The 12,444-nt window shown below is 37.9% G+C and overlaps 1 protein-coding gene across 5 annotated transcripts in view; it reads right to left on the bottom strand.

The window, feature by feature from the left end:
- The window catches only part of sorcs2 (sortilin-related VPS10 domain containing receptor 2), a 188,057-nt gene that overhangs the window by 109,595 nt on the left and 66,018 nt on the right, over positions 1-12,444 (bottom strand). For all 5 annotated transcript variants that reach the window (XM_051901010.1, XM_051901009.1, XM_051901006.1 and 2 more), the window contains one exon: positions 12,071-12,138. Coding sequence is in view for 3 of the 5 variants with exons in the window: in XM_051901006.1 (XP_051756966.1) it covers positions 12,071-12,138 (68 nt within the window). In the remaining 2 variants the exon portion in view is untranslated. The remainder of the gene's footprint in view (positions 1-12,070; positions 12,139-12,444) is intronic.

Raw genomic sequence — 12,444 nt, 5'->3', positions numbered from 1 at the left:
AGATTGTTTATACATGCACACAAATATTCACAACAAGTATCGATATAAAATTATATTATTGATAATATACTAACTTTGAACAGCATGTACATGCGCATGGGTGTTTTAATCTCTCTGTTTGTCTGTTTCTTTCTCATCATTACCACCATTAGCAGTTCTGAGGTGTTAATAGAGTCACTGTAAATGGCACCATCATCGGCATCTCTTATTACTGCTGCTTTAAGCCCCTATGACACATGCTCACAGCCACAGAGACGTGGGAATGTTAGATTGGATGTGTCAAAAAAGCATGTCAGTTCGCTAACATTTAGATTCTTGAGGAAAAAAAAAAAAAATTACGGTGTTTTATCAGTGGAGAACGTCAACCTTCATTATTTGCCTCCATGGACTATTCTCCCCTTTTCCACCAAGGCCTATTTTCCAGTCTTCTACATGCCCCCCCACCCCCTTTTTTATGTGTGAATGTGCGTGTGTGAGAGTGAGAAACAGAGAAAGGCAGAAACACAGGTCTCTCTGGCTTGAGGCCTTTGGTTTAGATCCTCAGAGTTTTTTTTAACCCCTTACAGACACAGAACTACAGTTTGTGTTATTCTTCAAGATCTTATTTTTCTTTCAGATTCTGCAGAAACACCAGTCTGGCGCATAGGACCCATAACCATTCAATATACATGCAGGAGAAGAGCCAGAACATGAATTAACTATTTAACAACTCAGAGTCTGTGGAGAAGGAAAAAGAGGAAGATTCTAGCAGAAGAGTATAGAGTTTACAAACTGAAGTAGGCTGGAGAAAATTTTAATCATTGAGAAACACATGATAGAAAGATTTACAGAAGTATAATCTAAAGCAGGGGTTTTAATTTTTTTATGCTAATTAAGGACCGCAAGGTGTATAAGCCAAAAGAGAAACATTTTCATTAGTACTTAAAGCAGCTGGTGGACACACCAGATACTGACTGATAGTTTTGAATATGGCCCTGTTAACACCTGGTATTAAGATGCATTTTGGACGATCGGATCACAAGTCTGGCTAGCACACTTCCCATAATGTTTAAGCATTAGTTCAGTAGGTGAAGAGTATGCGGTCTGTTGCACTGTTCGAATGCATTCGACCACATGAGCGTTTATACTACGAAAGCAATCCGGTCGAATGCTTTTTCGACTACCTCTGGAAGTGGTCGAAAGTAGACAATGCTAAATACAGGTGTAAACAAGGTCTAAAAGGTTTTGAGCTCGTCCACTTTTGAAAACACATTTGACCAGATTTCTTTCGCAGTGTTAACTCTCATGTGGTCAAATGCGTTCGCCTACTGAACTAATGCTTAAACATTATGGGAAGTGTGCTAGCCAGACGGGATATAAACTTTGTCGACTGAAGACCCAAGTTTGGGTTGAAGACGAAATACATACCAAGCAGAACGATGTCCTTTAGATCGAAAGATCTAAAAAACCCCATACATTTACCCGACCCTCCCCTTGAAGAAATCAGGACAGAAGTGGTTGAAAGTGGACAGAGAAGAGACGGATTAAAATACCAGGTGTAAATGGGAATGCGTCTCCCTTGTCTATTTGTGATCCAGTCAACCAAAACGCATCTTAATACCAGGTGGAAACAGGGCCTAAGACTGCCCCACCCCACCCCTTTGTTCAGGGACTCAGGGACACCAATGACACACTTATTTAGAGGAAAACTGGGGAATTGTGGTAAAACACATGGTAAAATTTGTTATTTTGACTTTCCAACACTCTTAGTGATAATCAAAATAGCCTAAATATTTAATAAACAAACATGGAAGAGGCGGGATGATGTGTAGAACTCTGTTCTTTGTCAGAAATAGAATGACAGACATTCCAATTGTATGGAAATCTGCAGAGCTTTCAGTGCTGATTCTGTGTGGGCTGAGTGATGGGTGACTGGATGAACAAAGATACAGAGAGAAGGGGAGAAGCAGCAGCTGTGATAAATGCAAGTAGAACAAAGGTGGTAATAAAAAAGGGTAAAGTGAAGACATAAACAGCTGGGATATTGAGATACTAAAATCAGTTTTTCAAGTCTCTAAAAAAAGACAGTGCTGACTGGTGGCCCGGGAGGCATTGCCTGAAGTGATTTCATTTCGCTCCCTCTTCCTCCCCCAAGGACCCTTAATTACACTTGTCGGAGGCACAGGGGGTCAGAGGGGTGGGGGTTGATGGGATGCTGGAGAATCTCTTCATGTATTATGGAGGAGTGAATCCCCTTGAGAATTTTGTGTGTGTGTGTGTGTGTGTGTGTGTGTGTGGCATGATGGGGGGGAATGTCTCTTGGCAATCCTTCTTCAGCAGTTCAAAAGATGTGTGAAGAACACATGAATTATAAATCCCATCTGCACAAGACATGTGTGAGTATGTGTGAGAGAGTGTGAAACACAAAATGCATTTGAAAGGTGTGATTGGAAGCGCTGCTCCGCTTCCAGCGTGTGAATGTGGGTGTACTCCTGCGTCTACATGCACAACAGCTCCCTGTCTGTCCTCAGTGCACACACTCCTGTTATTTGTGGCACACTCCAGATAAACACATCAGAATGTATTCATGCCGCCTGCGTCTATGCTCTCAAAACTGCACAATCAGCTTCAGCGCCACTGGGAGTTTGCTAAAGAGACTCTGAGAAGTGGTCATTTGTATACATCAAGAAAAATGCAATCAATAAAGAAAGCTCGACTGTTTCTTCTACAAGCCTGATAGAAAGCATATTTATTAACATTCTGAAGTGCTGCATAAAACGTGTTACAAAGACTGTGAACTATGTAGTAATGAATTGTGGAGTTAGACCGTTAAACCGTTTTTCATCATTTTTGTGGTCAGGATTTTTTTTTAGTCAGGCCTGAAATCATGGCTCGATGACGCACTGGAGACACCAAGCATGGCCCCTCCCCTAACACTAAAATAACTAGAGCGCATTAGCATCAGTGGTTCGCCCGCTCAATCGTGAGTTACTGTCATTGCCGTTAGTCACTACAGCCTACAGTTTGCTAGCTATGCCTTCTTCACGTAAATGCATATTACCTGGTTGTGATAATTTACAAAACAGCTCGGTCTCCTTATTTATAGTTACTAAAAACGATTATATCAAGAAGAGGTCGATTAATTTTGTGAAGAGCTACCTTGATGGAGAGCTGAGGATCACCACCAACAAAAACCATGATGGCTGTTAGTTTGATCTGTGACTATACATACAAATAATAATAATGGCAAAGTGGCAAAATATGTTTTGTTCAATGTTATTTATTGATAGCCTTACATTATTTGGCTAAGTTAGGTTATGCTAGATACATACTGCTATCTTGCATAAAAGGGAGAAAAAAAATTACCATTCTGTTGCAAACCGAGAGGGACGAGGTTGATTCTCAGTTAGCAGGTCAATGTCCTCTGAACTGGATTCTGGCTCTGGAGGCTCAAGCATGTATGGCTGTGTAAATCCATTTAAGCTGCTAGAGGGAGCATCCATTCAGGTTGTAGCGGTATTTGACAGTTGAGAGAGGCAGCAGCTTTCCCACGAGTGGGCGTGGTTTCAGTGCCAACCAGCATTTGAGAGCAGAGAATTATTTACTTATTTTATTTACTTAGTGATTTTTTTTTATCTTTCAAATTTGGCTGGGTGGTTAAAGGATTAGTTCACTTCTGAATGAAAATTTCCTGATAATTTACTCACCTCCATGTCATCCAAGATGTTCATGTCTGCCTTTCTTCAGTCAAAAAGAAATTAAGGTTTTTGAGGTAAACATTCCAGGATTTTTCTCCATATAGTGGACTTCAGTGGGGTTCACTGGGTTGAAGGTCCAAATTGCAGTTTCATTGCAGCTTCAAAGCGCTCTACGTGATCCCAGACGAGGAATAAGGGTCTTGTCTAGCAAAACGATAGGCCATTTAAAAAAATAAAAATGTATATACTTTTTAACCACAAATGCGATGCGCCACGCATTACGTTGAAAGGTCACGCATGACGTAGGCGGAAGTACCGCAGTAGGGCGAAAAACTTCATCTAATTTTCTCCTCCAATTTCAAAATCGTTCGATATCATTGTTTTACCTTTTTTTGCCAAAGGTACTTTTTGCTGTAATGCACTAATATAAGGCATTACTAATAAAATTTGGGTAATATTATACTCATTACTATCTCAGTAACGCACATTACAACAACGCATTTTAACCCGAAATTAAGTGTTGTTAGTTTTATTTTTTACCAACACCGCAAGACATTCCAGCACCAGAGAAAAAATCTGCGGGTAAAATAGTATGTCTATTTCCTGCTGCTGGAATTCGATGGTTGAGATGACTGCAGAGACAGATTCTACATTTGTGAGATGGACATAGCTGCTCCCATTATTTTCAGAGAAAAGGACAAGAATGTAATAGTCAAGTGCAATTTTACAATCTATGTGCAGCACTGAGGGAACTTTCTAGAAATAGCACTTGAAAAAACACCTGGACTGGTGATACTAAGAGAGAGAGAGCTTCAGGGTCAGAGAAGAGAAAGAATGCACTGGACGAGAGCATGGGCAAGACAAAGCAACAGATGCAGAAATATCTGTGAGCAGGGTTGCCAGGTTCTTTTACAACAAAACCCATCCAATTGCTCCTCAAAACTAGCCCAAAACTAGCCCAATCGTGTTTCAGGGGGGGTCCCACGCTAAAAATTGCGCTCCAGGGGGGTAAAATCTGCATTTTTGGTGGGAATTCGCATTCCAGGGGCTAAATATCACGTTATTTGGGGTCGATTCAACCCGTGGACATGAAAAACAACCCGCGGCAACAGTGTAAAAGTAGCGCAATTCCGCGGGAAAATCGCGGACTTGGCAACACTGTCAGTGAACCGCGAGCGCACATACGTGATTTTTTTGCGCATCAGTAACAACGGACTCGCGTCTCGCGCATGCCTAATGTATGACTTCTGTATGTCACTACAGACATACAGAAGTCATACATTAACCTTCAATACAATCGTCATCCATCAAAACTTTATTAGCGACACTGGTTTTCTTTATCCAACTGAGAGATGTAGTTTGCGTATCCTATGTGACTGATGTGGTTGGGAAATACAGACTGATGCCGTTCAGTCTGTATTTCACACAGCGCGTGAGCTGCTCCAAAACAATCGCAGAATATGTAGAGAGGTGGTGTTTGTTAATATTTAATTTAACGTATAAATAATACAATTAATTAATTATTTTAATATATTTAAATTCATTTTAAGTTATCTCAAAAAATTTTAGTTATCTCCAAGCCCCCCTAGAGGATCACTGGCCTACATAGTCATTATGCTATACCACATCGCCCCGCCCTCCACTGGATGTATAATGAGCAGCAATAAACTACATTTTAGCATTTTACGCCGTCAAACTTCTGTGGTTATTTTGGTGAAAGTAACTCAAAAGTACCACAAATGTAGTGTAACGCATAACAATTCAGAGACAGCAATATTGTAAAGTAACTAATTACTTTCAAATGACAGTAACTAGTAATATATAATATATTACATTTTGGAAGTAACTTGCCCAACTCTGGTCACGCATGACCTTTGTAACATGATTACATAATGCGTGCGGATCAGAGAATTTGTGGTTAAAAAGTATATACATTTTTATTTTTATTTTTAGAAAACGACCGATCGTTTCACTAGATAAGACCCTTATTCCTCGTCTGGGATCGCGTAGAGCACTTTGAAGCTGCAATGAAACCGCAATTTGGACCTTCCACCCAGTGAACCCCACTGAAGTCCACTATATGGAGAAAAATCCTGGAATGTTTTTCTCAAAAACCTTAATTTCTTTTCATTTTGAAAAAAGAAAGACATGAACATCTTGGATGACATGGGGTTGAGTAAATTATCAGGAGATTTTCATTCAGAAGTGAACTAATCCTTTAATAACAAATTTTCTGTGGTGTGACAAACTCAGTACACATATTTAATATTGCTTTACACGGACTTTAAGGTTTATACATAGTTTCCATGACAGAGTTCAATCTTTTCATTGCTACTGGAACTACCATTAAATAGCAAGCACAAACTATGCAAAAGTGGCAGCCCTTCCAGTGCACTCAGTGTCCGAATTCCCTCACTCGTTTTCATTCACTCCTTCAAATAAGACTATACTAATGTAGGGAATAGTGAATGAGGGTATAGGGGGTGATTTTGAACACAGCTTAGTTGTCCAGTGAACATTTACCCAACTTACCCTCAAAATAAATCTGAGGATTGGGTCCCCCAGGGGGCCACAAGGAAGTGCTAAGGGGTCCAAAAAAAGATTTTACAATATGTGTTTTTAGGGCTGTTAAAATTAATGAGATATTAGTGTCAGCCTCAGACATCACACCCACGGACTGCCCACATTCGCTAAACATCTGATGCAAAGTCAGAAGTCTAAATCTGATTGGCTGACTTCCAGGAAACTGGCTGACTCCACCAGGAAACAAAGTCTGTGACAATGAGCGCTTCACATGAGCAAGTAAAGCACGTTTTTCAAACCGACGTGTACCGGTTTTAATTTGAAATGGCTGTTGACGAAGTGCACACTGTTGAAATAATCAGTCCTTATTCATTGTAGAAGGATTAAAAATCTGTGATCCAAATTTGCAGACATCTCCAACTAATTTCTTGTGTGTTTTAATGTAGACTGACGTGTCATTATTTGCAGCAAATAATGCAAATAAATAATGCAAATAATGACACAGTAATCTGCATTAAAACACACAAGAAATTAGATGGAGATGTCTGTAAAAAGTTTTATCTCAGAACTTTCCTGTCGATCTTAAAATGAAGAACGTACGGTTGTGTCCCGGTCTGTTAGCGTCACATCCCTGTAAGCTCCCCTTATATGACACTGAACAAAAGTGTAATTTTGAGAAAAAAGCATTAAGTGTTATTCTCAGAAAGCTGTCAATTTAATTAAAGTAAATATTTTCCAGATAGTAATGCAAAAATATGCAAATATTCCTCTATCATCAGCCCATACATGTGCACTGGTGAAAGCACTGGCAAAGATGAAACACCATCAATGCTAAATGGTTAAAATTAGGGAACATAAGTCAGAGCTTGCCAGCCGTGGGCTGCTGGTTGAGAAATGCTTGTTTAGCTGCTGACTCTGCATTATGTCAAGTTCAAAAGAGGGTATTCCCACTTCAGAGTGGGATAATTTAGATATGAATTAATATCACATGCAGAAAGACTGGTGGATAAAAAAGGAATGTTGCAAAAAATACCACATGTACTGTATAGAGATCATTACACACATTTTTTTAAACCGTAAAGAACCTCAGGCGAAGTTCACCACTGTCATCAACATCTTTTCTCTCTATAGGGATCATGCTCAATGAAGCCAAGACCTCAGAGGAAACACACACACATATAATCACATATTCATTGATCACTGGGACTTGCTGTGTTCTCTGTCTTCTCTCTACTGACGTAAAGGTCAATAACAACAAATAAAGAGCAGTAGTGTAGAAACAAACAGAGTGAGTTAAAAAATGGCTCACATTAAAGATACTGTAGAGGATTGGAAGCAAAAATAAAATGCTACGGCAAGACGACATCAGCAAAATTAAGTGTCACAATGCAATGTGATGTCAGTTTCTCCGGTATCCGTCCTCTACCCCAACCAGCCCGTATGTCATAGTGCAGTGGTTCCCAAACCTGTCCTGGAGGACCCCCAGCCCTGCACATTTTGTACGTCTCCCTCATCTATCACACCTGATTCAACTCATGAGCTCAACAGTAGAGACCGCAAGACCTGAAATGGGTATGTCAGAAATAGGGAGACATACAAAAGGCTGGGGGTTCTCCAGGACAGGTTTGGGAACCACTGTCTTAAGAGTACAAACTACAGCATCATACAAACATAAAGTTTAATAAATAAACTGAACTCGCTGCAATTATGAGGGTATATTTTCAGGTTTATAGAATCTGCAAACGCTAATAGTAAAGGGGTTTTGACATGAGAAATCAAATTTGTCTTGATCTTTAGACATACTGTATAAGAGGTGTTTTTACCATTAAACATCCTGCAAGTTTCAGAGCTTAAAACATCCTCCTCATTATAAACAGCATTTAATCACGCTCCAAAGATTGTTTTTGTAAATGAGGTACAGTGTAATGGAGAGTTGCAAAGAAACTTTTGTTTACAGATGAAGCAGCAACTGTTTTAGATCTGACAACAGCTACATCACAAATCATTAGTAAACTATTTCATAATGCTTTATCTGTAAATGACGGTTTTCCACATATATATGTTTTTTTTTTTTTTTTTTTGTGCAATAAACTTTATTAACATTATAAGTGAACCTCAAAGATTATATTAAAATAATAATAATAATAATAATATAATAAAAAAAAAATCCTTTAACCCCTTTAACTGATAGTGCGGTCATTAATTTTTAAGGTGCCTCTGTAGGTATTTTTGACTTGGCTTTGATGTCTTTCTTTTTATGTACCCTGATGGCCCAGATTCTGCACCTTCATTATACATGTAACAACCACAGACCTTCTAATGGCCATACACATTCAAGGGACAATCAAGTACACCCAGAAACTAATGCTGTCAATTTAATTTAGAGTGATTAATTATTCAAAAATTATAATGTGATAAAAAAAAAAATGCAATTAATCATACCCCTGACACATACTGTACATAAAATGTGTAATAGGGGATTTTTCTACCGTCTGAGCAATTCAAGCATGAAGTACCATCTTCATGTTTTTTGTAAGTACATACAGGCCGATCATTAAAAAATATCACAGACAGAATACAAGAACAACAAGGATAAAATACAAGAAAGTTTAGCTCAGACAGACCGATAAACTGTGATGTTTAAATGGACAGTTCAGCCAAAAATGAACATTCTGCAATCATTTACTTGTCCTCATGTCATTCCAAAGAAAAGAAGATATTTTTAGAAGGAAGGTTTGGAATGACATGAGGGTCAGTAAATGATGACAGAATTTACATTTTGGCTACTCTATCCTTTTGTGTTGAATGTTATGAAATATAAATCATATTGACAACTGAAGCCAATTTTTGTGTTTGGTGTGATGGTCTATTCAATGATTTTCTGATCTGTCATAATAATGTAACAAATCTTTATTTGGGGGATTTTCTCACAAATATTGTTAATAATTTAGTCACATTTTATTTGATAAACCTCCATCAACAGCCCTGCCAGAAACTTTTTGTTTCATATACTGTCTAAACAACACAGTATACAATAACAATTTTAAAAAGTCCCTTCACCCGTAAGCTACTTCTTTACTAAACTACCGAAAAGCTTTCACACACTTTTCTTCCATAACGCAGATAATGTTTGACTTTAACCTGACAAATAAGAAGCCTCATTGCCTGAGTTGAACATAAATCTCCAGTTTAATTCAGTTTATCAGCTCCTTGTGTCTTTGAATTCAGACTGCTCCATCACAATGTCAGTGCATAAATTATGAGTTGAACAACAACAATTAAAACATCAACACAGAAGACTCTACATAATTTATTGAATGACTTGAAGAGAAGGACTGGCTGTCTGGTTAATGATGGACTGGACTTTGAAGTCTGGGATTCGGCGGCTCTGAATATCATGAATAAATTACGAGAAAATTTTACTAATTCGATTCATTTATTCTAGAACATTGATTTTTTTTTTTTAGGAGAATCATCTGTGTTACTGAAACATTTTCCTGCATGTGAGGCATGAGAGTGGAGAGGCTGTTCTCACCAACTGTTCCGGACAAGCACCATGTGTTAACGTAAGGCAACTCAAGTGTGCCTTTTTCAAGATAAATAGAGCACTCACTAGCTGTGATAAGTAATATGATATCCTTATGACTCAAATAAATGAATAAAAAAGGGTATAGAGATGTTTGAAGTACCATTGTGAATTGAAAAGAGGAGGAAACAGTACACTGTAATTTTGCCTTCCTGCCATAAAGAAATATCCAGATGGCCACAGAGGTACCCTACCTGCCCAAACACATGTCAAGTACAGTCTTGTGCCTTTTCTTTCAAAATATGCTCTCACTTCACCTCCTCTACTGCACATTTCTGCTGTGTTCGTCTGCATGTAACATGGGTTGCGTTAAATGCTGAAGCTCTAGCTGGGAAAAAGACAGTGTTTAGCATTCCACCTGGTCATTAGGCAGCTGTGCAACTGATATATTCTGTGCCCCAATGTAAAATTAATGCCAACCCCGTATCAACCTCAGACAGACAGGCTAATGAGAGCATTGGAACAAACATGGCATCAATTATTCCATATGCGGCACTATATTTTTAGCTCCGTCTTCTTTTCACACTTCAGTGGCCTCGAATTTTAAACCCCAATATAAAAAACTGAAACAACGTTTCTCTCACAATAGACTGGTGATTAAGCCTAACTTTGCCTAACCCAGAAAGATTTACCAAGCCCCAAACAAAGCAAAACAAACAAAGACCTGGCTGGCGGTCATTATACGGTCAGGGTTAGTTGCTAATAAGTGGATGGTGTTAGGCAATTAGCACATGGTCCAGAAATGCCCTCAGCAGTCCTAATTAAGTCATCTCTAAGTTCACTGCAAAGGCAATGGACTCACTTATCAGACCCTAGAGGACTGCAGAAACCAACACAAGAGAGAGATCCAGGCATAAACAATTGTAATTTCTTAATGATGTACTCGCTTTGCTCTCTACATGAACTTTTGCTTCTTAGATTGTAAAATTGCGTGGTTTAAGATGAACAAAGGAGCTTATTTACGTCTTACAACCCTGTTTCCTTTCCAAAATTTACCTTTTTTAATTTATTTAAAGCTTGCAGAGGTGCTGACAGTCAAAGCCTGTTGAGTGAAATTTTTTACAATGAGGGTCAGCTGTGGTCTGCTGATGGTCAGTTTGAATGTTTTGATCTGTGGTTTAGTGGTCAACGAAAGGATAAAAAAAAAGCAAACACCCACCTACAATCACTCTTTTTCACTGGCATCTGCTCTTGCCTTCTGCTCTTCCTCTTTACCTGAGCTCTGTCTTCCTGGACAACTGTGTTAAAGGCCATCAGGCCAGACTTCAGCCCCCGCTGGCATCCCTCTTTCTCTCTTCTGAGCTGTTTGCCACTTAGTCCATGTGTCAAAAGCTGCACTCTCACTCTTTTACTTCCTTCCTCTGTTACTCAGGTAATTTTCCATATGCATCTTTATATCGATTAATCATTCATGCTGTATAACATTTTCATCTAATATGTAACCATTTAAAACAGTACATTTGATCAAACCCATTTTTGATCAAGTACATTTGAGCAGTAACGTTAATTAACCATTTTTTCTTTAAAAACACTTGTACGTCTACTGGCATTATCTAGCAATGCTTATTTCTGTTGTTTGTACAGTATAAGTAGCAGAAGTGGTCATAGACAATAAATGCACAGATTTATATAGCTAAAGGAATATTTCTTATTTTAGATCAGATTAAAAACATTCTAAAGATATTTTACAATATTATTATTTTTGTTTCCTTCATTTAACACATTTTTGATAATGAATGGATACATTTGAAGACAATGAAGATAATTACAGGTATATAGATAATCTGAAGTTAAAGGCAAAAAAAAAAAAAATAAATCAAGCAAACTGCATATTGTAAAGTACAGGTCTAGCCATTCAATTTAAAACTTTAATTGTTTTGCATTTAGCAGCACAACCTGTAAGATTAACAATATTTTATTCCCCCACAAAAATGCACACATGTGGTTGAAGAGTGATAAAGCTTGACTTGATCTGACTAAGGCTATAGCATTTAATATTTTCCACAAGAAATCTTTAAATTTGGCATAAAATAAATCAATAGAAAAGCTTGAAAAGATTCTCAAGGGAATCCCAAGGGAGAATTATTTGAATTACAAATTGACTGTTGTCATCTTAAATTTTGCCACAAGGGAATTTTCCCCCAACCCATTATCATAAAAAAAAAAAAAAAAAATAAAAAAATAAAAAAGTCGATGCGACTGAAGTCGCTTTTGTCTCTGAGTCTGTAGTTTTTGAGCATTTTAACCTAAATTTGACCGGAAAGAAAAATCTCCTGTCACTTACCTCCAAAGGGAACTCTCAAGAACTTTGTTGGAGTCTGCATGGTAATATTTAGTGAGAATGAGGATGACCTATGAGGAGGAAAAAAAAAAAGTGTTATTAAACATTAAATGAAAATAATTTTACAATTGTTATCATATATTAAAAATAGGATGCTGTCAAAAAAATCACATTAAAAATGTATGTGAGATGGAGCAATTTGAACACAATCAGAACACTCAATCCACCTTTTTCTTGTAGAATCTCATATATACAGCTAACATTGTATCTTAAAAGCCTTTTTAGTCTGGCAAAGACTGTATTTGCAGATAAAATGTTCTCTAAATACAGCAGAGCATGATGCTGACCTCATTTGACAGATCCAGATCCATCAAACT

The sequence above is a fragment of the Ctenopharyngodon idella genome, chromosome 7 (assembly GCF_019924925.1).
Source record: "Ctenopharyngodon idella isolate HZGC_01 chromosome 7, HZGC01, whole genome shotgun sequence".
Classification (NCBI taxonomy): Eukaryota; Metazoa; Chordata; class Actinopteri; order Cypriniformes; family Xenocyprididae; genus Ctenopharyngodon; species Ctenopharyngodon idella.
The sequence above is the reverse complement of the archived record's forward strand: the minus strand, read 5'-3'. Positions and strand labels throughout refer to the sequence as shown.